The 26,818-nt window shown below is 52.5% G+C and overlaps 8 protein-coding genes across 8 annotated transcripts; 6 read left to right on the top strand and 2 right to left on the bottom strand.

Annotated features, from left to right (window-relative positions):
• Positions 1 to 762: 762 nt before the first annotated feature.
• On the top strand, positions 763 to 1,465 carry AYO20_03000 (hypothetical protein; the record flags this gene model as incomplete). Its single annotated transcript, XM_022641304.1, has 3 exons — positions 763 to 1,009; positions 1,091 to 1,123; positions 1,182 to 1,465. The coding sequence occupies 3 exons, from the start codon at positions 763 to 765 to the stop codon at positions 1,463 to 1,465; spliced, it is 564 nt and encodes a 187-aa protein (XP_022502835.1).
• Positions 1,466 to 1,648: 183 nt separating this feature from the next.
• On the top strand, positions 1,649 to 2,983 carry AYO20_02999 (hypothetical protein; the record flags this gene model as incomplete). Its single annotated transcript, XM_022641303.1, has 1 exon — positions 1,649 to 2,983. One exon carries the CDS (start codon positions 1,649 to 1,651, stop codon positions 2,981 to 2,983), a length of 1,335 nt encoding a protein of 444 aa, XP_022502834.1.
• A 1,603-nt stretch (positions 2,984 to 4,586) lies between these two features.
• AYO20_02998 (hypothetical protein) lies at positions 4,587 to 6,506 on the bottom strand (the record flags this gene model as incomplete). Its single annotated transcript, XM_022641302.1, has 4 exons — positions 4,587 to 4,922; positions 4,975 to 5,733; positions 5,788 to 6,156; positions 6,231 to 6,506. 4 exons carry the CDS (start codon positions 6,504 to 6,506, stop codon positions 4,587 to 4,589), a joined length of 1,740 nt encoding a protein of 579 aa, XP_022502833.1.
• Positions 6,507 to 12,183: 5,677 nt separating this feature from the next.
• On the top strand, positions 12,184 to 13,709 carry AYO20_02997 (hypothetical protein; the record flags this gene model as incomplete). The annotated part of the gene is made up of 4 exons (XM_022641301.1): positions 12,184 to 12,325; positions 12,390 to 12,925; positions 13,034 to 13,633; positions 13,689 to 13,709. The coding sequence occupies 4 exons, from the start codon at positions 12,184 to 12,186 to the stop codon at positions 13,707 to 13,709; spliced, it is 1,299 nt and encodes a 432-aa protein (XP_022502832.1).
• A 1,846-nt stretch (positions 13,710 to 15,555) lies between these two features.
• AYO20_02996 (hypothetical protein) lies at positions 15,556 to 17,766 on the top strand (the record flags this gene model as incomplete). The annotated part of the gene is made up of 2 exons (XM_022641300.1): positions 15,556 to 17,457; positions 17,515 to 17,766. The coding sequence occupies 2 exons, from the start codon at positions 15,556 to 15,558 to the stop codon at positions 17,764 to 17,766; spliced, it is 2,154 nt and encodes a 717-aa protein (XP_022502831.1).
• Positions 17,767 to 18,530: 764 nt separating this feature from the next.
• Positions 18,531 to 20,262, top strand: AYO20_02995 (hypothetical protein; the record flags this gene model as incomplete). Its single annotated transcript, XM_022641299.1, has 3 exons — positions 18,531 to 18,922; positions 18,985 to 19,992; positions 20,079 to 20,262. 3 exons carry the CDS (start codon positions 18,531 to 18,533, stop codon positions 20,260 to 20,262), a joined length of 1,584 nt encoding a protein of 527 aa, XP_022502830.1.
• Positions 20,263 to 21,146: 884 nt separating this feature from the next.
• Positions 21,147 to 22,576, bottom strand: AYO20_02994 (hypothetical protein; the record flags this gene model as incomplete). Its single annotated transcript, XM_022641298.1, has 3 exons — positions 21,147 to 21,793; positions 21,861 to 22,014; positions 22,148 to 22,576. 3 exons carry the CDS (start codon positions 22,574 to 22,576, stop codon positions 21,147 to 21,149), a joined length of 1,230 nt encoding a protein of 409 aa, XP_022502829.1.
• Positions 22,577 to 25,049: 2,473 nt separating this feature from the next.
• On the top strand, positions 25,050 to 26,760 carry AYO20_02993 (hypothetical protein; the record flags this gene model as incomplete). Its single annotated transcript, XM_022641297.1, has 2 exons — positions 25,050 to 25,241; positions 25,330 to 26,760. The coding sequence occupies 2 exons, from the start codon at positions 25,050 to 25,052 to the stop codon at positions 26,758 to 26,760; spliced, it is 1,623 nt and encodes a 540-aa protein (XP_022502828.1).
• Between the last annotated feature and the right edge of the window lie 58 nt (positions 26,761 to 26,818).

Raw genomic sequence — 26,818 nt, 5'->3', positions numbered from 1 at the left:
AGGGCCAGCCGCTGGTAGTGAAGGACGCACCATAGTGCCAGGCAAGTGACAGCATTGTCTGGTCTTGGCGAGTAATTGTTGGGTTTTTTTCCTTTAGTTACTCGAGTCACAGACTTTGTCGTTCTTAAAGACAGAATAATCTCAACAAACCAACCACTGCCATTATGGCAACTTCCCTATTTTCCTTAGTTGTGGGCCAGTGCTTGAATCCCCTTTATCGACCTCGTCCGCAGTCGATATCGTACAATTAGCGGAATCCGATGGGTGACCCTGGCGGGCCCTGTTGTGGCGGGACATTCAGAGCCCAGCATTTTTATTCAACCCAACCCAACACTCATAACGACTTCTTCGGGTAAGTAATACGAATTCATCAATCTCTACCAAGACTACCTCACCGGCGCTAAGTAACGAGCACAACAGCAACATTGAAATTTTCATTCAAAGTCATGGGACCGAAAGATAATCAGAATGCCACACCTGAAGAGAAGTAAGCTAAGAAAGTATTATATCGGTAAGACGATCGCGAGGCAGATACCAGTCCAGCATGAAAAACAAAGAATACCTCCATCACTACCCAGGTAGTTTCCTCCTCCATGGTCATACCTGACAACCCTGATCCAGCCGCGCCTTCTGGGATCCGTGACTGCACCTGCCTGCTCCGACCACCCTCTTCAGTGAACAACTATTGTCACTCCTCCTTTTTGTTGTCTGCACATTGCCAGCATCACAAGTCATCTCGTCGACACTACCAAAGGCCTCCTCATGACGCTCTCTCAGCAATCAAATGCTCGAATCTCGGGCCCGAAGGACAAGCAGCCTGCTCTTCGAGTGCCCCGATTCCGTTCTCAACCCCAGCGACGCAAGCACCATGCGGCACCCTACGTCGGAGGTATCCCACCGCAACGTGTCCTCGTGCCTCCTACTCCCTCCACCCAAGCTAGTATGGATAGTTTCTTCCCGAGGACAGCAGCCACAACGTCTTCCTGGGATTTTTCGGGTATCTCACAAGGTGAATTTCAGGCCTTTTTGACGATAGATCGCCTCTTAGTCTAACCTATATGAACAGAGCCCCTTGTACTCAGTAATACAGAGAACAATGCCGATATCAACGACACTCCAACAGGTATGACCGATGGTGATTGTGATCCTCTGAAAGGAAATCCCACTGACTCGTGTCTCAGGTGACTCTGAGCACTCAACCTTGAGTGGAGCTCTTGAACGGATCAACCATTCCAGCGACTATATCAGCAAGACACAAAGTGGCAGCAGCGTCGGAACTTCTCCACTGCTTGTTGACAAAGACCGCCGAAAGAAAAGAGCTTTAGACATGAGTTCACCTGCAACATTCATCCAAAACGACGGCGTCGGGCCCCTCCATACGCTTCCTATCGAAAGAAGCCTATCCCATCAGATCGATCCTTCGGAACACAGAAAGATTGACGTTCCTTCTTGGCCGACAGCGTAGAGTGCGTCTACCAGTTTGGGGCGAGCAGTTGGTTCTTCCCAATATCTGCAGAGTTCTGAGAACCCCCTTGAGAAACTCGAAACTCTCACAACGGTCATTGTGATAGCCCGAAAGAGTGACAAAGTGAGCAGTACAGTTGTTAAAGGACTACTTTCTCGCTGTCAAGACTTACACAACCATATCATGGAGCACATACACGGTCAACTTCCGAACCATCCATGTTCCACTCGCTGTTCGAGTGCAGACTATGTGCCTATTGTCCTCAATCACTGTTCATCGAACTGCAACATTGCACAATCTACAAAGACCCAAGAAATCGCAAAGCTTCGCAAAACCCTTGATTTACTCGAGGCTAAAGCTGACGCTCGACAAACCCGTGTCGTCATTGCCATGTCAGGGATCGACGGGTTCTGCACCAACATTGATGGGCTCCATGAATTCTTCAGAGTTTATGTCAATATCATCATTACATTCATCGTGTTTCACGGCCAGGATCAACATCAGCTCTATTCGGCGAAAGCTCTGCTGTCAGCCATTCAAGACATCAAGGCTCAGACAGTCGTTCCGGAGAGCCCACCTCATTTGTTTGTCCTACGCATGATTTCTGTCGCTATCGGGAAAGAGAAACATGCAGACAGCAACAGGGATCTTCAACGAATGCTTACCGAACGTCGAAACAGCGAGTGGGTCCCCTATGAAATCAGACGCCCGAAGGAGCCTGCCGAGGTCGAGGCCATTGTTGGCACACTGCCCGAACAGAGTGGTGTGGTTCTTCGCTATGGTCTTGAACGAAATGACCAGGGGCGATTCATTTGTCCATATCAACCATGTGCCACCAACTGCACCACAAATGACAATATCATCATCCACTTGATCAGCCATTGCCGCACCCAAAGTAAATGCGTGCTCTGCCCCATTCATCTAATCGGCGACTTCTCCGCTGGGAACTTTAAAGACAGTCCAAACTCTGCATTCGTCATCAGCCTCAAGGAACACCTGCTGCACCATTTGCCCCCAACATACTTCTGCTTGCATGAAGGTTGCCACAGGTCATATCATACGTCAGCCGAGCTCAAGAGACACGGAGCCTACCACAAAGACTCGAACGACGAGATGTTACCATGCCCAAACTGCGGGAAACTCCAAAAGAAGAAGTCTCTGTCCCGTCACATGGGGTTGTGTTCAGCCGATGAAGCCACGAAGAAGCTATATGAGTGCGCCATATGCAACGGAGTCTTTCCTAATGCTACTAAGCTCAACAATCACATCCGCAATGCTCACCATCGGAGAGATGAAATCATAGGCATCGCGGCTAATTCAGGACTCCTCAATGCCGGCATTCCGGGTTTGGGATTGGACGCGTCTGCTGCCATACAGGACGCCGTCGATAATATACAATCCGCCCCAACGCAAGAACATGGTAGCAACTTCTCAAAGGTTGAAATCTGGCCAGCAAAAGCGAAAGCGAACGGTCTCCGCACCTCCGACCCTGTTCGTTCTCTTTTCCCCGGAAAGTGAATGTTGCGGCTCGTCGTTATATGTCCTCCTTGACTGTCTTTTTGACTAGGTGCAAGGTTTCCTCAACTGAATCGGTGGTGAAATTGGGTCAGACAATACTTAACAGAATATCAGATAAGGCATGGGCGGTAAGCACTTCTTCGATTCCGGCAGTTGGTGCTTTTATGGATGACTATTGGTCAATCTGCTGCACCCGCTTTGCTTTGCGGCGCTTACAGTCTTTGATGAAGCCGAGCCTTCAAGATCGGGGCAGCTAAGCTATTCCATTGATAGGTAGTTCTTTTGACCAAAATCACCATTGAGACTTTCATGTTGGGCATCGTGTAACTCGTCAAAGCGTGAAGTAGTCGTAGTCTTGTTGACAAGCCTCGAGGTTCTCGATGTGATGGCACTACGGAACTTGACTCCAAAATAAAATTGGCAAGGTTACAAAGGCATAGAGTGACTACCATGCTTGGTCTTCGGTCAAGAAATGAACTATGGCTCGGAAGCCGCTTGGGATACACTGCATGACAAAGCCTAGTCAATTGGCCATAAATCTCGAGGAAAGACCTTACAACACGCATACAATAGGCCTGCTCAGAGAGCCCGTGGAGGTCACGATGGTAAGCAGGTGAGCCCTACCTCGCAAAGGCGCTTTGTCCTCTGTCAACACGTCCAGCTGTACGTCAAGCAGCGCCCGGCCACCTTTGTTAAAATTTGAAGTGCTAAAAATCGTTAGGTGGATGGCCACGCATGCCACGGCTTTTAGGCCGCCGCCAAGCCTTCATGCACACAGACCACTCCTCCTTTGCGCAGGAAAAAAAGAAAAAAAAGGGAACCAAAAAAGAATGTGCTTTGCACTGGCCGTGAACTTGATGGTTATTAGTTTTGAACTGAAGCTGCACTACCATTGCGGACTTACTCGAACACGGGGCTGCGATTGAATGTTAGCAACTTGCTGTACTGCCCTTAGGGCAGGGGGGTTCATCAACTCACCCCATCGATGGCAACGATGGATTTTACCACTAAACCACCAGTGCTATTGTTGATTGTTGAAAGAATTTGGTATTGACAAACTATATAGTTAGTATAAAGTGGGGAGGGGGTAGTGTCGGCCCTTCCACGAGCATATTATTCTGCGAGGCACATATTTTGGAGCGAATTTTGCCACGGTCTAGGACTACTTTCTGTACCTCGTTCCGTACAAGGAGCCGTTGCAGAACAATTGATGGGCTGGTTTGGCTAGTTCTTTCTTTTTCTTGCTTCGAGAGACGTACCTATATATTGCTCGTCACCTTAACACCTCTTATGACTCTCGTCTTGCCTCTCAAATGCGATCAAATGTGATTTCAAAAGAAGCAGGTAGACAAGCAGACAGGCAGGTATCTTGGCGTACATGTCCTTCGGACCAAACCATCTGTGGTATGTACTGCCATCGAGTCAAAAGCTCAAGAGATAAGCGTATGCAATTGTTCAATTTGTGCAATCTTCGCTTTGGACAATCTACAGCCTCCCACAACCACGCACCCGATACAAAGAAGACTCCTGGATCTCCCAATCTTCCCAGTTTTGAAGCTCCCCCCTGCCAACTCCCCTCCATTGCGGAGGTGAAAGCTCCGTGTTATAGCTTGGCGCCGGCTTTTCTTCTGGCCTCCTTCTCTCGATCTCTCAGCAGCCTGCGGAGGATCTTCCCGCTGGCGCTCTTGGGGATCACGTCGATGAATTCGACACCGCCGGCCAGCCATTTGTGCCGGGCCTTTTCCTTCTCGACGTACTTGATAATGTCACGCTTGACGAGGGCATCGCTTTCCTCCAGTCCTACCGACTTGGCCTTGACGACAAAGGCCTTGGGCACTTCACCGGCGCGGTCGTCTGAGACAGGGATTACCGCGCAGTCGGCCACGGCGTGGTGGTTGAGCAGGCATGCTTCGAGCTCTGCAGGGGCAACTTGGTGACCCTGCAACCTGTTAGTCCTTACTGCACTCGCAGTTTCTTGGAAAAGTACTCACCTTGACCTTGATCAACTCCTTGATGCGATCCACCACCCAGATGTGCTCGTTGCCGTTGGGCGACACTCTGAACTCGACTTCGTCTCCTGTCCGCATGAATCTGCCCTCAGGCATGTCGACAAAGGTTTCCATGGTGGCCTTTTGATTCTTGAGATACCCGAGCACGACGCTGGGGGACTTGACGAGGAGTTCACCGGGTTGGTTGTATCCCGTGATTTCGTTGCCCTCGATGCTCATGACCTTGGCCTTGTATCCGGGGAGCAAACACCCTGAAGAACCGAACCAGATGTCGCGGGGAGATGTCGAGCACACGACAGTGCATGTCTCAGTGAGACCATAGCCTTGTCGAACCTGCCAGGCGGGAAACTGCGCGGCCAACTCCTCGGCGGTCTCTTTGCCCAGAGGGGCAGCACCGGTAAAGATGGACACGACGCTTGATAGATCGTATTTTCTCGTCTGATCTTGGTTCTTGACCATGGCGATGATGATGGGCGGTACGATGTAGAGTGTGTTGATTTTGAACTTCTCAATCGCCGTGAGATAGTTGGTCAGGTCGAACTTTGGAAGAATAACGACTTGATCGCCACGGTAGGTGGAACAGTGACAGATGACGATCAAGCCATAGATATGCGACTGGGGGAGCAGACCGAGCGCCACATCACGATAGTTGGGGCCAATTGCGTCGCGGGCGGGCTTGTCATACGTGGAGATCTGGATGGTGTTGGCGATAACGTTCCGATGGGATATCATGACTCCTTTCTGCGATTTCATGTCAGCATCGCTTTTCATGCTCTAGCGCCGCAGAGAACTTACTGGCAGTCCTGAGGTACCACTGGAGTAGCACAGGAACGCGGTCTGCCGTTCACCTTGACCCTTCTCCCATTTGATTGGTTCCAGCGGTGACAGCGACCGGCCTTCTCTTGTCAATTGAGACAGGGTCTTGAATTCCTTGGGGATGGGAGGGTCGTTGGGCATTTCACAAATGTAGACATTTTTCCTGGGAATGTTCGACTTGGCTGCGGCATCCAGGGCAGTCTGCAGCAATGGCATCACGGTGAAGAGAACCTTGGACCCGGAGTTGGTGAGTTGGTAACTCAGCTCGTCGGAATTGAAGGCAGCGTTGGCGGGCGCAGAGATGCCATTGACTCTGTGGATTGCCCAGGTGAGGGTCATGATGTCGATCTGATCGCGCCCCGTGCGTTAGCATTGGTATTCCCTTTTATATAATCACATCCAACGAAGGGGCCCCAGCGTACCGTATTCAGCGCAAAAATGCCCACGACTTTGTCATATTCGGTGCCCTCATTGACACCCCAGCCAAACTCTTTGGCCAGTGCGCGAGACAACGAGTCGACATCTTCCTTCTGTTGTCGCGCCGAGACGCTCTTCCCCGTGAGACCGCAGGTGTATGCATCCTTGGACTGGGAGTAAGGGGAGCGACCGTATTGCTCATCGAGCATAAAATCGCATATGGGCACGGTATCAGGGATCTCGGGGAGGGAAGGGACCCATTTCATAGGATAGAAGACCATGATGCCGGGAGCGGGGGGATCGTGGAAAGTGCAAGTCCCCTCAACCTAAGGATATCAATGACAAAAGAAGAGAAAAAAAAGTAATCGCCTGCCTGCTGCCCGCCGCACCTCTCTCGGGGAAGGATTTGAATGACAGTTTTTGGAAAAAGGTGTGTCCTTCTATCCTGATCCTTGGGGGTGCGCGGCCTTCAGAGATGGGGTGAATATCATTATCGGGCTTCCCCCAAAAGAATATACCACCGGACAAGTCAATCAATGGAAATATCTTTGGCCGAGAAAGTTCCATGGGGTTGGTACGAGCAAGAACTGGGGAAGGGTAGAGTCAGCTTTCGATTACCCGAGGCCCAAAGAAACCCCCCTTCTAGCCAGTAATGGTCCAGAATGCCCTGTTACCCCAGAGCATGGCGCCTAAAGCACCTCTTTGGCCGTCCCTGGTTTAGGGGTTGCCGCAGCTTTGCCCGGCACTTGGCATGCCTGGAGGTAACGGGTAAAAGTCGCCCAAGTCTGGCTGGGAGGCACGGTAAATTGGCCGTGGGCCGTGGGCCGCGGAGCTCAAGAAATCCCGGTGGACGCCCGGTGGGAGGCCGGTGGCCCAAGCACCAACCACAACGACCTTTTCTCCCCCCCAAACCAACTGATTTCGTCAGTGTCCCAAGAAATAAAAGGGAAATAAGAGGTGCCCGTTGTCCGAGTGCGGAGACGAAGGTCGATGGTTGTTTCTTTTCTTGGTCGGCGCGGTTGCTTCATGACGCCGACTCGAAACCACCTACAAGTAAGATACGAATACAAAGAAGCTGTCGTCAACGAGGGCGATCTTGGTCTCTTATAAACAGTTCATGCATTGGTCGTCACGTAACACAAAAAAAGGGGCGACCTGCATCTGAATGACGGGGAAGGGCATATCCGCGTGCCTGTTCTCCTGCCACACAGCAGGGAAAGCCACCCTGCAGCTCTGTCCGACGCCTAGTAGCTGCCCAGCATTCGTGAGGGGCCAATCAACGAAGCCGTTGGAGGTTCTTTGCGCCTGCATGAACTGCACAGGTATACCTTAGTTCCACTGTGGAATGACACGTCAGATATCAAGGGAGAGCAGACCAGACGCGGAACAACACCACGAATGTATGCGCCTTGTCACGTGCAAGAAATCAATATCTCTGCTCACGGGGCAAAGATGATGTACTTGTTCTACTTCTACTCGTACGTACCTCGTATCATGTAGTTGCCCGGTAGACGGCTCGACGGATCTTGGTCCAGACAATAATAACAATTCAATCTCCTCCCGCCAGCTCAGGTCCGTGACTCCTTTCTCCCGCAACAAGGCTGAGATTGCAAAAGGTGTACGAGGGTAGATTTGTTTCAGAAACCCCCGGATTTCGTCATCGGAACGACCGTTCGCGTCTATCAAACATGGTATGCATGGGTCTTCCAATCAAACTTCCATGGGGATCCCAGTGACAATGTCCGCCGAGAGATTAAGCCGACGATCGCAATGGAGTTTTCAATTCCATACGAGTACCGCATTTCAGCTCAGACGGGTCAGTCGTGTGTATCTGATCTTCCTCGTAGTGTGCTGGAATGGGGATTTCCAACAGAGACGAGGAATTAAAAAACGGAAAAAGAGGATCGAAAGTGTAGGCATCTCTTACGAGGGTTGATCATCTCACCAAAAGGCTGAAGCAGTATCTACGGCACAACAGTAAGATCTTGTACCTCGTACTCGTACTCCGTAAGAGACATATCCAAGAACGCGCGGGATGACGTAGGAGGCAGAGCTGATCAAACAAACAGAAATATCCGCCTTTAATCTCCTCTCCCGCAAATTAACCAAAATGTCTTGCGCTGAAACAAACAATAACGGAATGGGGAATTCGGGACAGAGTTTTTGCTTTTCTCACGTGCAGCTGGACACTTGGCTTTCCTGCCACTGTTATGGAATAAAATGATTGAAATGACCGTATCTTGTGTCGAGGCAGCACGGGGGGAGAGTCAAAATGCAGGGACCTCTGTGCACACCTGTCACTCGTATGTAGATAGGTCTCTTAGTCCCTTATCAAGTAGTACCGAGCTAGTGCAGATGCCCTTCAAATACTCTCGAGGAAGCTTTACAGATAATATGCGAGGTAGAGTTTGTCAAAGGCAGCCAGCCATGTGCGATCGCAGCAAAGGGACACCAGAGGCCCAGCCCTTGTAGATCATGCTCATGGGGCGCCTTCCTTGTGATTTGTTATCAACGACTCAACCTCAAAATGTTGATGCTGTGTGCTCGGAGTAATATGGCCAAGTTGTCCTGGTCTGTAATTGTAATATCGTGGCTGGGGCGTTTAAATCACGCTGTGCAGCTTGCAGCTTGCAGGCGCCCATGCGCAGTGTCCACATGTGCCGGGAGACACCGGGAGCGACTGATAAGAGACATCTCCTCCCATACTCTACAAGGCAGTATCACTTCGCAAAAGAGGCCTTCAACAAAGAAAATCAAGAGGTTGGTTTCCCCCGATTCTGGGCATGTGCATGCTTTTCAAACCAACTCGCCAGATCTAGACCTATCCAGAGGCCCAATCAATTGTCATCCTGGCTGCCGCTGACCTTAGTCTAAGTTTGAATCTGGGCTTTCGGAAGATGAGGACCGTGCTGCATGCACGTCAAAATGTACCACCGCATGAGCTTATGTCGGTACGCATGACTTGCACGATCTCCCGAACAAGAAGGGTGAAGGACTAAAACCTCGCTCTTGCTGTCCCCGCCTCTTGTCAGGGGTCTCTTGTGTAGATGATGCCGATTGGCAAAATATGTTTTGTCAAGTTGTGTAGCTGCTTCGGCAGGACTTGTCTATATTGTCCTGTGCCGTAAGAGACAGGAGCGAACCACCAGGATTTGACGTACACACTGGGTACAAGGTGAGAACAGCAAATTGGTCCCCGCCCCCGCACTTTGAAGGTGGTGCAGGTAAGAAGGCAGGAATTAAATTCACAAGGTTTCATGCTGTTGAGGGGGACCACTAGTCGCAATCGCGCACTCAACCTGGTCAGATACGAGAAGTGGGAGATGAGACATAGCCAGTGATTACGCACCTTGGCCGTGAAGATTGCCCGTAAGCGAACCAGTCCCACCTATCTGGAGAGCTGAAGGGAGCCGGCTATCGAGTGGTGGGCTGTAATTCTCACACATGTTTTCGCCACAAGCTTCTAGAGGGCATTGTGCTCAAACATCCACCTGGGAAATCACAACCCATGTGGGGTCTGAGTAGACGGTGAGGATTCGTCCTGCGCCGTGTCACAATCTGGTGGTGGACTCTGTTCAGCTGAACCCTACTCTTGAGGTCTTGATAGATTCCCGACATTTTCAACATGCTCTGAAACGGGCAAAAATCGTGGGCTCGGCATGCTGTGCATTTCTTCAGTTGGTTTCACACCGGGCTCCAAGCACTGCAGGCGCCACATCGCCGAAGGAACACTACATCATGCACCAGCGGCAACCACAGACGGAATCAAGCCAATCAACAGACAGGTCTGTGGCCGACCATCGGGTTCTGGTGATGGTGTCGCACATGCGGGATATGGAGTATTCCAAGATTTTTTAGACAAGTACTGAGGATCCTCTCGTTGTGTTTCATCCGCAATGCTTGCACACAATCCCAAAAGGCCGGAAATGTCGGCAACCATAAAATGTCAAGCGACACACCTTCGGGCCAAACAGGCCCCAAATGTGGATCTCAAGGTGGTACGAGGATATAGTTGTAGGTACTCGGAACAGGCAGTGGCAGGCAACTCACCTCGCAGAGGGAGACTTTGACAGGGCGACAAATCGAAGGGTCTGGGGTGAGCGTTTCCGGTGCGGAAAGATCTGACTCGAAGGATCGACATGCCTTGCCGCGGCCTAGAAGTGCATGCAGGAAGGGGTCTGTCTGTATGTACAAAGAGAGTGAGTTGCTTCATGCAAGACAAGAAGAGGTGAGAAATACAGACCATTGAGGGTTGGTGACCGAGCAGAGAGGCCTGACATTGGCCACCCATGAACAACCTGCACCCTTTCTCTGGACCACAGAAAGGAAATGGGGATTCAGCCAACGACAAGCTGGAAGCAATTTGACATTTTGAGAGCTAAAAGCCGTTTTGGGCGGAGAAACACGAGGAAAATCTGCGCAGGAACAAGGACAGGGAAAATATCAATGGAGGAAGTCTTGTAGTGACCAGGTATAGGCATCAACAGTACCCCGGAATACTCCAGTAGGAATACTCTAGGACGCATATCGTCTGCCACCTCAATACATAGATAGGTACGGGAGAATATACATAGATACTCGCAGAGCGGGCGGCTGGCAGGATTCGAGGGGGCGGGAAGGTACATTTGGCTGCGGGAAACAGCGACAAAGAGGGGACCACCAGGACGGCATTACAGTACATCCTGGTATCTTTTCCCTTGTTTGGCTCAAACAGTGACATTTTTAACCGGGGACGTGGGCGCATTGAAGTGGTGGCTGCGGTGGCGGTAATGATGGATGATGATGGCTTGTTGACCAGGTGCCAGGGCCAAGTCATGGGCGTCACTGACTTTCCCTTTCTTCGAACCCTCGTCGTTCCACTGCTTGTTGCTTTGCTGCCTCTCCGGATCAATCAGCATCTGAGTTTCCCAGGGTTTGTCGACGCATTGTCCGCGACGGCGTGAAGTTCATAAAAAAGGACAACCCTCTACAATTCCCCGGCCTCAATTACCATTCTTCCTCCACTCCATCCTCTTTGCACACACACACTGCGACTCTGCTTGTCATGTTGATCGTTGATCCCTCCGTCAGAATCCACTCGTTGTTGTTGGACGGGATCCCACCACGCCAGACCATCACCAGATACGTCTAACTCAGGATCCACCCCGGAAATAAGACCATCGTCTATCACTCGTTCTAACTTCTTGGTCAGTCTCTCCCGCAACTTGCGTACTGCGACTTCTTTTGCAAATACCCTTGCCTCTTTACCCTGCCTTGTCCTTGGCCGCTTTCCCATCCTGTCTTAATGGTCGAATTCACTCGCTAGCATCCACAACTCCCTCTCTTCCTTTAACCCTCCCTAGTCCACTGTTGCTGCTACATACTGCTGTTAGCCGTTGCTGCCAACTTCTGCGCGGCCACTCCATTCCTTCACAGGGATTTGTTTCTACCTTTTGTTCACTGTTACAACACCTGTTTCTCTCTTCCGCCATCTACCCTCTGTACGCATAACCTCTCATATGGACGAATAGACTCTCGAAACCTTAGAGCTCCCCCGTCGCATATCTCCTGATTGAGAGATCCAGAAATCTGTACCCCCTCGATCCACGTCCACGTCCCATGTTCATACGCGCACCTGCGCTCGTCATCCTGTCCATCTGCTTCGTCACCTCTCGATAATCTATCTCTCTCACACTGGACTCGACTCAGCCAAAATAGTCAGCTCCAGACAGACAAAAATAAATAAAAAGCCCCCGTCAGCCATCTTCACTGGAGTCGAGTTGAGGTGTTAGGCGCCTGGGCCGATACTTTTTACACACGAACCTCTAATGCCATAATCGCCTCTTCGAAATATTGTCACGACTGAGTGTACGATTGGTTCACCCATCTTTGATGTGTGGTTGAAGAATAACAGAGCATTGCGATGCAGTAAGAGGTGGAATACTCCCCATTGCCTCAGGCTTACGCCAATCCGTCACAATGGCCACCTCGATAGCAATGGGCTCCGTCTGGACCGTCCTGGTCTTGTGTACTGCCTTTCTCTCGCTGTGGGTTACGCCGTCTCAAGGTCTCGACATTTCTTATTGCTCTCCGGACAACAACGCCGGCAGCTACCAAGGCCGTGAGTAGCTAATACTTCAGATCCCTGCGAAGATGCGAACCAATCACTGACGTCCTAACTTCAGACTACAACGAATTTCAATCTAATGGAGCTTGTCAACAGCAATGTCAAGGTTCTTTTGCCTTTGCGGTCCTGCAGGGATACTACTGCTGGTGCTCCAACTACGTCCCTTCGGAGCAAGAAAGCACGTATAACTGCAATCAGCAATGTCCTGGCTTTACCTCGGAATGGTGTGGCAACACCGACTCTGATCTCTATGGATATTACCTTTTGAGTGCCGGAGTCCCCCTAGGAACCTCTGGTTCGACTGCCAGTACACCATCTACAACCTCTTCCCCTTCCTCAAGTTCATCTTCGTCGGTTAGTATTGCCACCTCCACCTCCGCCGTCACTTCCACTCCTACATCTGCATCCGCATCCGCATCCGCATCCACGTCCTCCTTGGATTCTGGGTCCCCCACATCTTCCCCTACTCCTGGTAACTGGAAAACCTCCCGCTCCTCCTCTTCTGTGGTAACATATGGATCGTCTCAGAGTTCTGATGTGGCTGGCGTTGTGACTTGGTCAAGCGACAGCTCGATGAGCTCAGTGGACCCCGCTGTATGATAACCTGATTTCTTTGGCGCTGCTCTGTATCAAACCTAGGACCGAACCCCAACATTTAAACTCGCGTGCAGCCCTTTGGTGCCAAGCTGACAGATCTGGCAGTTTCCCACGACCTCTCCTCCGTCGATGACGAGTCCAAGCTCGAGCAATCCAACGCCCACCGACATATACACAAGTGTCACGACTGTGACAGGCGAAGTTCGCACTGTCGTTGTGACGCCATCCGCAGCTGCGACCTCAGATGCCACACTCGGCCAGAGTTCTACCCAAGGCAGCGGCGTTAGTACCGGCAAAGTCGTTGGCATAGTACTTGGCGTGGCTTTGGGCATCGGCGGCTTAATCGGCGGCGCAGTGTACCTCTGGTTTCGCAGACGCCACAAGAAGTTGCAGCAGGAGCAGGGGCCGGAGACGGCGTACGTTCCTCGAACGGGCGACAGCTCGCCCTCCAATAATGTTCCATCACGGCAAGTTAGTCAGTTGTCGTCTTCGGGGTTATTAGGGACCAAGATTCCCCGCGTCAACACGTCAGGTTTGACTCTGGCAAACGATTTGCGCAGTGTCGACACTAGCTCGACGGCTTTCGATCGTCGTAGCCTGGGCACCGATCAGAGACTGAACCCATATGCGTTGTACATCCATGATGAGAGTCGCCTTAGCAATGTGTCTCTGCAAGACAACCAGGATTATTCCAGGCAGTTACGGGTGAGTCTCAAGTTCTTCGGTGCCACCTTGTTTTCCCCCGCTGACTTGGACATAGGTTGCAAACCCTGACCCCTGAATCACCAATATCATGGTCTAGATCTGGGCAGGTATCACTAATCTTTAATGAAAACATCGCACAGCGGACAAAAGGAGAAGAATGTGCGCCTCGAGGAAACGAAGTCTACGATGAGACGAGATGTCGCCATAGCGACCTGCAACAGTTGGTACACACAAGCTTGAATCGGGATTGGAGGCGTTTTGCGGGCGCAGTGTACATTTTAGCATCGCAAAAGATGGCGCATAGCCTGGGGATACGCAGTGAGGACATGTACGGCATTCGGATCAGGGCGTTCGATCTATGGGAAAGGGTACCTTGAGCAGGACACCGGGTTCATGCCCGTGGCGCCCATAGGCGCGTCGAAGCATTTTTGTTCTCATCAAGGCCCAGGGCGGGGACATTGGGCACCACGTCGATCTGTACAGGACCTGGTCTAAGTTCCTTTTCGCCAGGTCTACTTGTAGGTTTGGGCCGAGGAAGGCAAATGGGTCGATATAGATGAAGACAAAAGTTGGTTCCCCCTTTTTTCTCCAATTCTGAGGCGGTGTGGTGTAGAGGCAGTGAGGAAGGAATTGATGAAAGCCGGTCAAGATGGGGAAAACATAATCAGAGGGGTTGATGGTTGATGCCCAAGGTCCACGTAAGAATGGACAAGGCTGGGCCCCCGTGTCTGCGCACGAGCATTGTTTCGGCTGAAGTTTTGGCTCCTCGGGCTTCGGCCCAGCCCGTAACCCAGAGTTTGCGTTCCGTGACACTTGCAACGATGCAGGGGCGGTGAAGCCGTTGTGCCTCGTACACAACACTGAGTTCTGTCATGCAACTGTTGACAGGGGCAAATACCACGGCATACCATCTTGCTCCGAAAATTCCAGAAGATGGGTACTTGGTAGTTAACCGGCGCCTTGTGGGCAGACAGACAAACAGCCCGGGCGGCGGTTCACATCGGTGCCCAAGGCTAGGTACCTTGGTACCCTAAAAAAGTACATTGGTACCTGCTTTTGACGTACTTCCCGGCACCTAGGGAACTACTAGGTAACTAATATGTCGAGCCAGTGGCCACAGTTCGATGGCCCCCCGCGCCCACCCACGGCCCCCTCGATCAGGCCTGGTGCTTCTTCCTTGGTTTTTTTGCCTGCTCCCCCCTCCCCATCCACCAAATGACACCCTTTCGACACCAAAATGCCCTTTGATCTCTGGCGGGTCATTGGGCTCGTGTGCATAACACTACGTCACCTGTCCTGTGCCAGTCCGCTGCCAGTTGCTGCCCGTCATCGCCCTCGGAGCGACCAGTGACGGCGGTGGTGGTAGTTGCTCCTCTTTCTCTGGCTGTGTCCTGTCGCTTGCAGAGAAAAACTCGAGACTGACAGCGGGGCGACCACCAGTAGCCGGCTCGAAAGAGACTGTGAGCTTTTGCCGCAAAGAAAAAAAGCCCTGTGCTGTGTATGGGTGGGCATGCGCCTCTGCTTCTCACACATGCACATGTCCCAGTTGGTAGTCACAGTCGAGTTGCAGTCCAAGTCCCACCTAAAAACTAGGCTCAACTCCCCCCAGCTGGCGCATTCTCACCTCACCACCTTCGTAATAACTCAACAACCCCCATCGTCCTCTGCGTTCTTCTCTCACTTCTCTTTCAACGTTGGTAGCTTGCAATTGTTCTTTTGCGTTCTTCGTGTTGTCTCGATTGGCTACATCAGCCCCTCCTCTGCAACGATACACTTAACGGCCTGCATCCTTTGACCAGTCATCCATTCAGCAGACTCTGCCCGCACCCCCTCACCAGCTTGCCAACTCAGCGGACCGCACCCGCCTGACCTGACCCTTTTGTGTCCTGACCGTCGACTTCAAACCCCTAGCCAGCCCTGTCATGGCAGGACGTCGTTACGCCGACGATGTATCCATTTATGAAGACCGTCGAGAAAGCTATGGTACACGGAACGGTCGCCGATACTACGATGACCGTTACTTGGACGAAGAGGTAGACTTTCGCCGCTCCACACCTGTCCGTGAACGGGAAAGAGAAACAATCGTACGAGAGGAAGTCCGTGAGCGGCCAGGGTCCACCCCTGCTTTCTTACAAGAGGGTTATGGTCGAACCACCGCTGGTCCGGTGGTGCTTCGAAAACGAGAACAGGAAGACTTCGAGTTCGCTGCTCGACCCCGTCGCCGGTCCCCTTCCCCTCAGCCGGAGAGAAGAGTCGAAAAGGAGGAGATCATCATCAGGAGAGACGAATCCGAGTCAAGGCCGCCTCCACCTCGAGTAAGAGAGCGGGACGTCGACCGTGAAGAGATCATCATCCGCCGAGACGAGCGGGAGCCTGAGCGAAGACTTCCACCTCCCCAGCGTGATCGAGACCGCGAAGAGATCATCATTCGTCGAGATGAACGAGAACGAGAGACGCGGCCACCACCGCCGAGGGAAGTGAATTCTTCCCGCGAGGAGATTGTCATCCGCCGCGATGAGAGAGAGCGCGAGGTGCGACCACCACCGCCGAGAGAGGTCAACTCGTCTAGAGAGGAAATTGTCATTCGCCGTGATGAGTCTGATCGACGTTCTCGCTATGACGATTTTGACGATACAATGTCTCGTCGAGGTGATTTCGACCGAAAGTCTGTCCGAGGGGACGTCGATAGGCAAGAAATCATCATCCGTCGTGATGAACAGAATCTTGACGCCCGCCGTTACGAAGACTATGCTTTGACCCGCCCCAAGTCACACGAACGAGCTAGGTCTAGGGCACGGCGCTCCAGCAGTGCTTCGAATGATGAGATCATCATCCGCCAACAAGAGCGAGATGGACGCAGTGGCACTCGCAACCAGCAGGAAATTATCATTCGCAAGAGCTCTCGGTCTCGGTCTCCTGCTACATCGGTGACCTCAGCTCGCACTGCCCCTGCGCCTCTGCCTCCTCCAGAACCTCCAATCATCAACGCTCCCACCATTCATCAAGAGGTTATAACACATCATCGCCATATTGACCACGGCTTTGAAGTTGCTATTCCAACTCGACCACGCGTAATTTCACGACCGCCATCGCCACCAAGCCCGCCTCTCCCTCCTCCACCACCATCTGTACGAGCTCGATCAGAAGAACGTATCGAGATCAGCAGAACCCAAACCCGGAATGGTCGCACTGAGAACGAGGATATCGTGATAGATCGTAGGGACGGTCCGGCGAGCCCGAAAAGCGTTGCACCGTACACGCCCCCGCCAATACGTGATCCATATTACGACGCTCCACCCGCTCGGCGTGAGGTTTATCGAGGCTATGAAAGGGATGTGCAGGAAGAAGCAGAGTACTATAATGCCCGTGCCATGGATCGGGCGTACGTCGGCGAAGCCTACCAAGGAGCGACCCGTGACTGGGAGATCGTCGATGTACCTCCGGGGACACGTCGTGTGCGAATGGATGGAGCTGGTGGGGCGAGTCAGGAAATTACCTGGCAAAGGTACAATGGCGTCCGAAGAAGCAAGTTCATGCCGGATGGAATTGATGAACGTTACGAAAGCGCGGTTGCGAGACCGCTTCCTGCTCCAGCACCCGTGCTCCCTGCACCGCTACCCGCGCCGATCCCGGTTCATCCCCCAGCTCCGCTGCCTTCAGCGAATGGAGAGATTGGCCGTCGGTATGGGAAGGAGCGGAATCCCAAGGATGGATTGTGGACCGAGGTGACCAAGGATCTTGTTGTCAAGGAGGCGATTCAAGAAATGGGATATGAGTATGAGGAGACGGATGACTTCTACTACATCATCGCATATCTGCGTTATGTGAGTTTCGCATCGTCAAAGATCTTGTTGGTTGGTAAGCTGCTAATGGTGTACTAGGAAGATATTGCTCGTCTGGTTGGTCTGTCGGATGATATTCGCAAAGAGCGACGAAAGCGGATCAAGGAGATTGAGTGGGAAAATCGAGTCCTCCCTCCGGCTGTCGAAGAACCGTTGCCACGCCCTCTGGCCATCGAACCCCCACCACCACGTCACCGCCCGGAGTGGGATCGAGAAGAAGAGCGCTTTATTGAGCGGGAAGTCGTCTACAGAGGAGGCCGGCCACCTCCACCACCCGGATGGCGACGTTGAATTGGAGCAAGCGATCTAGATTCGAATTTATGGAGAAACGATGTCCAAGATGCCACACGACGAATCAAGTGGATACGAATTTCTTTTGTTTGGTGGTTAGCATTTTAGCAAGCGTGGGTTTCCTTGCCAGCACAGAAAGAAAACAAGAGAAATGCTCTATACCGATATACGAATCTCTCCAGGCTGAGAAGAGGATGGATACGTTTGGTGGTAAAGTGGACTTTGTCGGACTCGGTGTCTAGTCCTCTGGGTTTCACGCGTGAATGATATGGATGAGAAGATACGGCCACGAAGAAATCATGATGACGGTCTGATGATGAACTCTTATCTTTTGTCGCGTAAGGATGCCCGTCACAATAGTATATTACCATTTGCCATGTCCGGGGTAACGTGGTCTTTGTTCTCGGAAACATGTCGCAGCTCGTACTCGACGGATAGCCATCTACCCTGTGTGGTAGCCTACTATGACCTGTCGTCTATAAGCCCGACCGAGTATGTAATGATGTGAGATCCACCGTGGAGGATCATCGGGAGGAAGGAAAGGATCGTGGCGCCTGCCGATGAACGAGTCTATACAAGTATAAGGCAGCCTTATCACGTGATTATACAGCCTTGTCCGCCCCTCGATCAACCTTCTCTATGCAACGAGTAGATGGCCTGATGGTCTGGCCGCCAAGCACGTCACAGTGGAACTTCATGCGTGCTTACTCTTGACTCAGCCGTTCACATGCCATGCACCAGTCCAAGGCGCACGACGGAACATCATGTTGACGATTGCTCTGATATGTAGCGTTGCTACTGCGTTCGTGCTTTATCTTCTCATTTCCACATTCACAAAGAGGCGTCGCCATGCCATCGCCGCAAAGCAGCTGGGCTGTCGGCCGGCACCCACAGAATACACCCCTGATCCACTGGGGCTGGTGAACTTGGTCAAAACCCTACGGGCAAACAGCAAGAACGAAGTCCTTGAGTATATCCGAGGCGTGTTCGACGATGTGTCGCGACGCAGAAACAAGACAGTCTATTCTTATGACACGAACATCCTGGGGGACCGGGTCTTTTTCACGTGTGACCCACGGAATATCCAGGCCGTGCTGGCTACTCAGTTCAAGGATTTCGAGCTGGGCAAGATCCGCAACTCGGCATTTGCTCCATTGTGAGTTGACTTGAGACCGTGACACGGAAACGAGGCTGAACCTCTGGTGACGCTGGAAACAGACTTGGCCACGGCATCTTTTCGGCCGACGGGAAGCAATGGGATCACTCCCGCGCTCTTCTTCGACCGCAATTCTCGCGTGATCAGGTCAAGGACCTGGGTCTGGAAGAGAAGCACGTACAAAACTTGCTCAGAGCGCTCCCTGTGCAAGCCGACGGTTGGACGAGCACGACCGACATTCAACCTCTGATAGCCCGGTTCACCATGGACTCGGCGAGCGAATTCCTCTTTGGAGAGAGCACCAACATCCAACTCTCTGCACTTTCCGAGGAGGCCGCGGCGAAAAACGCCGAAGACCGTGCCTTTGTGGAAGCGTTCGAGGCCTGTCAAGACCGCATGGCCAAGGCCCTCTTGCTGAACGAATTCTACTATTTGGTCCTGACCAGGAAGCACAATGAGGACTGCCGATTGTGCCATCGATACATTGACCGATTCGTGCACAAAGCTCTCGGCCGCGGCGGTACGAAAGAACTTGTCGAGAGCGGCAAAAAGGAAAAATATGTCTTTCTCGAGAGCCTGGTCAGCGAGACCAGAGATCCGATCGAGATTCGTAACCAACTCCTGTCGATTCTGTTGGCCGGTCGCGACACCACCGCCTCGTTGCTGAGCTTCTTGTTTCTCATGCTGGTCCAGCACCCCGAGATATTCAACAGGCTGCGATCAATCATTGTCGAAGACTTTGGAACCTTTGACTCGCCCAAAGACCTCACCTTTGCCAACCTGAAGGCTTGCTCCTATCTGCAATGGTGCATCAATGAGACCTTGCGGCTTTTCCCCAGCGTCCCTCTCAATGGACGGCGATGCACTCGAGACACCAGCCTGCCTTTCGGGGGTGGCGAAGACGGCCTTTCACCCGTTTTCCTACCTGCCGGTACGGAAATTGCCTATTTGGTGTATGTGATGCAACGACACCCCGACTTCTGGGGCCCAGATGCTGACGCGTTCCGACCGGAGCGGTGGCGGAATCACAAGTACGGATTCGAGTACCTCCCCTTCAACGGTGGACCGAGGTAGGTGATTGATTCCCAGAAACCAAGTTTTAACGACTTTGCAAAAAATCCCTCCCAGCGCTAACATTTTTGGGGGGAAAAACCAGAATCTGTCTCGGACAGCAGTTTGCCCTGACAAAGGCCGCCTACGTGACCGTTCGCCTCCTCCAGCGGTTTGACAGGCTCGATGGGTCGAGCGTGCCCAAGGGCCCGGTTCAATGGGCTTTGACCTTGACTGGCAAGCCTAAAGATGGGGTTCGGCTGCGGCTGCACGCTGCTGCTGAGGGCTAGGAAGCTGGGCTGACCCTGAGCTGGCGCCTCTGAGCTGAGCTGAGCTGGGCTGGACTGAGTTGGATTGAAGGTGAGGTGACTTGAGGTGACTTGAGAAATGTGTCATGTCATGTCTTGTCTTGTCACGTCCTGTTCCGGGGAGAGCCTAGGCATACTGTCATAACCCATATTATATATCATCACAATATGATTAACATGATCAACTGGTTAATTGGTCAACATTTTCAGTGCGGCGAAGAAGAGGCGAAGAGACAGAAAAAGGAAAAGAATCTGGAATGAAATGCTTCAGGTATACGAGGTACAGGAACAGGTACAAGTACATACATACATACACACGTGTAAGTAGCTAAGTAGCCGAGAGAACCCCCCGATTGATACAACGGCTCCATCGTATGGCTCATTAGCTACCCACGTACCTCGTACATAGGGAGTCTCTCTCTCCCCTTCTTTTCTTCCTCCTAGAGGCAATCCCTTCCTCTTTGGCACCTGTCTGCTCAGGGAGTCATATGAAGGACTTGGAAACCCGCTTCGTGAAGCACTCCATCCACTCACTCGCTTAAGTCAGAGCGTGCGCTCTTGACTTATAGAACATGAGTCGTTGAAAGCGATCGCCGATGATTGAGATATACAGTGTGTGCTGGGGCCGGATAACAGGAACAGGAGACCGAAACTCCTTTTGGTGTTTCTTGAGTCTGCGAATCATAAACTCCTTGTTTGCCTTGCGGGGGTTTTCGAGGTACAACTCCGGATACAACGCGCTCTGCAGTGTACGTCTAGATCTAGGTCTAGATCTAGGTCGAGCGATGCAGACCCGTCCCTGACGGACGGCTTCTTCCCACGCTCGTGACAAGTGGCGTATGCGTCTTGTGCAGACCCAAACAGGCTCACACTGGGCTCTTGGGATAGTGGTACTCGGCTTCACGACGACTTCCCGTGTGGTCACCTTCCTCCTCGTCCTTGATCTCGACGCTCGTGCTGACGTAGATTTGTTTGTTGGTGTTGAGCTCCTCCTGGCTGGAGCTGTCGTTGGCCCAGAACGTGTCAGTGACGCTGCTCATTTTGTCCTTCCACCGCCGCGTCTGGCCGCCACCACCTCCAGAGACCTTGGTGGGGAGGTGTCCCATCTCGATGTCCCCGTTGGTCGCGCGGCTGGCGCGGTGGTGGGTTCCCATGCCAGTGCCGCCAGGGCCAGTGCCCGGCTTGCCGTAGATGTGGCTTCCGTAGTTGTACCCCGGGGGCATGCCACTCTTCTTGGACCCATTCTTGCGCGATGTTTGTGCTTCTTTGGCCTTGGAGTACAGGCCCGGACAGCAGCCCACAATGATGGTAACCGCCGACTCAACGATGGCCCACAAGGCAAGCCACGACGAGGACGGGGTGCTATGACCCTCTGTCTTGACTCCAATTTGAACAACTCGGATGGTGGCGAAGATGATGCAAATCAAGCCCACGCAAAACAGAGCGCCGATTCCGACCTTTTGCGATTTCGGCCGTTGCAATTTCCAGATCAGACGTAGGGGGAGGAACATGACTGAAAGATCACATCAAGTTAGCAAGATGGACACTCTCTGACCTGGTAGAGATGACTCGGGGCTTACTGAAGAGGTCCGACAAGACGTCTACCGCATAGGCGAAATATAGTGAGGCGATCTGAGCCTGTACATCTCTGTCCTCAGAGCACAGCCCTGGCGTGAACCATGCGTGCATGCTGTGACAGCTGGTGAAATCTGTAATGACACAGCCAATCAAGGTCTGAACGGCACAGTCAATGGTTGAAGCAATCCCGGATCTTTGTGTAGAGGACAGCGCTGAAGAGAGAGAGAGAGAGAGAGAGAGAGAGAGAGAGAGAGAGAGAGAGAGAGTATTCAACTGAGTGGAAACTTACCACGATACAAAACCCTGCAGCCGCCCACCAGAGTCGCATATACATTGGAATGCCAATCATCAGTCGGCGATAGAGGCACAGAAAGGCGAATTTGACCGAGTATAGCGTAAACCAGAAGATCATGGTGTTGGCGAAGAAGATCTTGATCATAAAGAGAGAGTCGGACAGGATCTCCGGATATACTGGTATCTTGCCGGATGATGCATCGGTGACGCGAAACATGACGGGCGTTACGACGATGTACATAATGGTGAGGGAGAGGAAGAAGAGGTAGGCAAGCACAAGGAAGACATCCTCTGCCTGGAATCTTTTCGGTTGTCGCACTCTCACGAGCGCCCTCGCTAAAAAGACAATGCTGGTGACCCCAATCATGGCATATGCCACTCCCAGCAGCGCCCTCTCAGAGACATAGTTTTGGGCGGACGACATGATGGGAGACGCAAATTGATGCTGGAGGTTGGTAAAGATGCTGGAGTTGGGCACACCCCAAGCATCAGAAGACAGCGATACCTAGTGGGCAGCCAAAGAGCAGGGTGGAAAGAAAATGCGGCCTTCTCTCAAATATGGAAACAATGTACTCGGTACGACATTTTCTCTCCTTGCAACCGTCTCTAAACTTCTCTCTGCCACAAAACGGTTTTGGTGCGACACACAATGGAACAAGCGAGGTCGACTCGAGCCGCAGACTGCTTAGAAACCTGGCATATACCATAACCGGGTGAAAACTCCCATCCCACCGAAAGAAAAAATGCACCTGGGTATCCCGGGTCAACACCACTAGTATTGGTTTGAGGATAAGTGTCAGGGGTCCAACAGCGGTGTGGTGCTAAGGGAATCCCACTCGTAGGTGGAAGGCGAAAGAGGACCGAGGCGGCTCTTAGGCTCTGCTAAAAGAGGGACGAGTCTGGGTGGCCATGATCGCCCTGAATCTGTTGCTGGGTGCAGCGTCGACGAAGTGCGAATAATCATCATCCGGCTCCCATATCTCTCCTTCTTTGTGCCTCTTCTTTCTGATCTCCGGCTTCTCCCGCCACTCATGACACGAAAAAAGGATGTGAGGACACACTGCGCGCTATCAATCTGGAGCGTGGGATCTGGACCAGGAGAGGGGCTCGAAGGATCCAAGGGATGAATTTCCCGTGCGCGATGCATGTGACCGGGAAGACACACCGTCCAAGACTTCTCAGGACCATCGAGACCGCTCAAAGTGTAGCACTAGCCTCTAATCTTGCAAGATCGACGGTGGCCCGCTCCCCAGCATGGCCGTTATGGACGCTAACACATATCGATGTGTGCAATGGCGACAAATGAAAACAAAACCCACTTGGTCTCGGACAGAACATTGAATTAGACGTATCAACGTAAAGCTTGAACATTTAGTGCACCGAGCCAAAGTCCGGGGAACCATGGATTCGGATGAGGAAGCTAGTCTCGTTACGAGTATGTTCGCCGCAAGGTACGTGGCAATTCGAGTGGCTCGTACTCGGTAAAGAAGACCTTATCGCACAGGTGCCAAAGCTGTGGTACCGCGAACGATGAACGCACTCGAGTCTGCTCTGTACGAGGCGGTGCTCCAAACTTCGTGCCTCTTTCTCCATTCCGTGTATGTGGTATCGGTGAGCGAGGATCGGATCGAGGGAGCCATATCCATATGTAAGCCGACCGTTGGACCACAGACAGGGTTTATGAAGAATAGGGATTCAACTGGTGATTGCAGGATTGGGCGATGGAGAGGAAAAGAAGGTTGGAAACATGTGCCGCAGTGCCGCAGGTGGCAGTTTGATCAGGTGATTGACCTAATCCCAGCTCGGTTAGTTGTTGTCTAGCTTCCTTCAGCGTCCCGCCCCGAGGCAGGATTCAGGGGTAACGATGGCCTTGTTCAGACTCTCCATCGGCTCACATATCCATGCCTGATCCCTCGTTGATCCATGCCACAATCTACGACCGGGTTTAGCGGTACAACAAAACAGAGGCGAAATGCCTAGTCTTCTGCTTCCATGTAGCTTTCAAGAGTTATGCCCTTTCATCTCTCGCCCGCCCCGCCCGCCTCGCCAGAAGTGCCTCGTGGCGATGAAAGGGAAAATGCAAGATATCAGTCCGCTTTCCGAGCTCATGAATCGATGAAATTCTCCATCGAAGATAGTCCGCGCTATCTACGTTTGCTAAACTGCGTTAGGCTATTCACCGGCGCGGTCATGTAACCCACGAGCAGGATCTTGCTGCGACTTCAAGGCCAGCTCCAGTGACACTACCCATCTTCCTTGTCAAACACGGGATACGAGGGACCCTGCTGATTCCCGGTTCTCCGCCAGAAAAGCTAGCCCCCGCCCATGGCTCCCAACATGGCAGATGCCAGACTCCAAACTCGGGAGGTTTTGGATCTGATATCAAACCACTGAAATGGGACACCCACTTATTATTTCTGTCAAGTCCACTTTGTCAGATGTCGATACAAAGAAAAGAGAACGTGTAGCAAGGGTCGAAGCGCCATTGAGCCACGCGACAGGCCCACACCACTCGTTCCCGGTCCTTCTACAACATCTTCTGTGGGTAGCCTTGTCGCAGGCGAGGGACATCTAGGGAGGCAGCACTGCGTGGTCGACGAAATTAATCTGCCGGTTAGGAGGTGTGGACACCATCAGACGTCGACCCTGGCTCAACGTAAGTAGCCGGTCTGTTCTCCTGGATCCCAGTTCTCTCGCCTCATCTTCTGCATCTCATTCTCTGGTAGGCTTCTGTGGATTGTCAAGCTCACACGTGGTTGGACCCAGGCTGAGTCTGCTCTTGCGCCTTGGCAGGTGTAAAGCGAGCGTCTTTCGTTGCATCCACAGGGTTGCAAAGGTCTTCTAGAAGCCATTTGTTCCCTCGCTGCCCTTTGCTGTCTACTCTTCTCGGCCCCATCATGCGCTTCTCCCTCCACGTGGCCGCCATCGGCCTGGGCATTACGGCCTCAGTCGCTGCCCAGGACAGTCCCTTTGAGCCACCTGATTTCAATGTCACCCAAGCACTCGTCGATCAGGGCGTCAATGTGTCGGCGTTGCCAGAACTGGCTTCCCTAACTAAGAGATCCTCAATATCCCCATGCTCGATCGCCGTGAGTCCTTATCCAGCTCAAAGCATCATCGACGAACGAAGAATCGCCGAATTCGCCCTTGATATATTTACTGATCACTTCCCCCCAGTGCGACTCTTTGAGGCTCCTCTTCGGTTCGTCGAACGTCATCGAGCAAGGCAATCAAGCCTTTGATGCCTTCACGAGTGCCTACTGGTCCGTCCAGCAAGAAAGTGTCGATCCATCCTGTATCTTCAAACCAACCAGTGCGACCCAAGTGTCGATAGCAATCTTGCTCTCGCGACTCACTCAATGCCCATTCGCCGCCAAGTCTGGCGGGCATGCAGCCTTCGCCGGAGCCTCCAGCATTCAGGGTGGCATCACCATGTCACTCGAGAAAATCAACGCAATCAAACTCTCATCAGACAAAAAGACCGCCGACGTTGGCCCAGGTAACACATGGTTCACCGTGTACACCACCCTTCAGCCTGCCGATGTAACGGTGATTGGCGGTCGTGTCTCAGCCATTGGAGTAGGCGGCCTGACTACTGGTGGTGGTATTTCCTTCTTCTCCAACATCCACGGGTGGGCCTGCGACAATGTTGTTAGCTACGAGGTTGTCACCGCGTCTGGGGTAACTGTTACTGCCAGCGCTACCCAGAACAAGGACCTGTTCTTTGCCCTGCGTGGTGGCGGTAACAACTTTGGCATCGTGACCAAGTTCACATTCAACGCCGTCCCACTTCCTGGCGGTTTGATGTGGGGTGGCGGTCGTGTGTCCACTGAAGACCAGTTCGACGCTCTCATCGACGCCTTCTACAACGTCGGTGTCAATTCTCCTCAAGACCCCAACGCCGCGCAGATCCTTTCTTTCGCTTATGTGCCGTCTTCCGATCTCAAAGTCGCCGCTGCCGACCTCCAATATGCACAGCCCGTTGCTAATGCGTCCATCTTTAGCGAATACTTGTCCATCCCAGCCATCTCTGATACGACCTCAATACGGACATTGGCAAACCTGACTCAGGAATTCAACGCCAGCAATCCCGACGGACTGCGCGAGACCTACTGGGCGGCGGCATACAAGCTCAACAAGAACCACACCGCTTCGGTCCGAGACATTTTCTTTGAGGAGCTCGAGTCGATCAAGGACGCGGCCGGCCTGGTGCCCGCCGCGACATTGCAAGTCATCACCGAAGGACAGCTGGCCGGTATGACCAAGAATGGCGGAAACCCACTGGGTCTCTCTGCTTCTGACGGGCCATTCTTGCTGCTCAACACGAACATGATGTGGACCAACGCCGCCGATGACACGAGGATCCTCCAGACCAACCAGCGCGTCATCGACCGGACAGTGGCCCTGGCTCAGTCGATGGGATTGTTTGAGGACTACATCTACATGAACTACGCCAGTCAGTTCCAGGACGTCGTTTCCAGCTACGGCGCGGCCAACAAAGCCAAGCTGCAGAGCATTGCCGGCAAGTACGACGCTACGGGCGTGTTCCAAACGCTGCAACCAGGCTACTTTAAGCTTAATGGACCGCCCAGCCCTAGTGGCCCTTAGGATTCAACCAGCGGCATTGAGGGAGAAAGGGGGAGCATATCAGGATTTCTTGTTCTTC

Source organism: Fonsecaea nubica (genome assembly GCF_001646965.1).
Source record: "Fonsecaea nubica strain CBS 269.64 chromosome Unknown Scaff13, whole genome shotgun sequence".
In the NCBI taxonomy this organism is placed as follows: domain Eukaryota; kingdom Fungi; phylum Ascomycota; class Eurotiomycetes; order Chaetothyriales; family Herpotrichiellaceae; genus Fonsecaea; species Fonsecaea nubica.
Note: the sequence above shows the minus strand (reverse complement) of the source record. Positions and strands in the feature narration are given on the sequence as shown.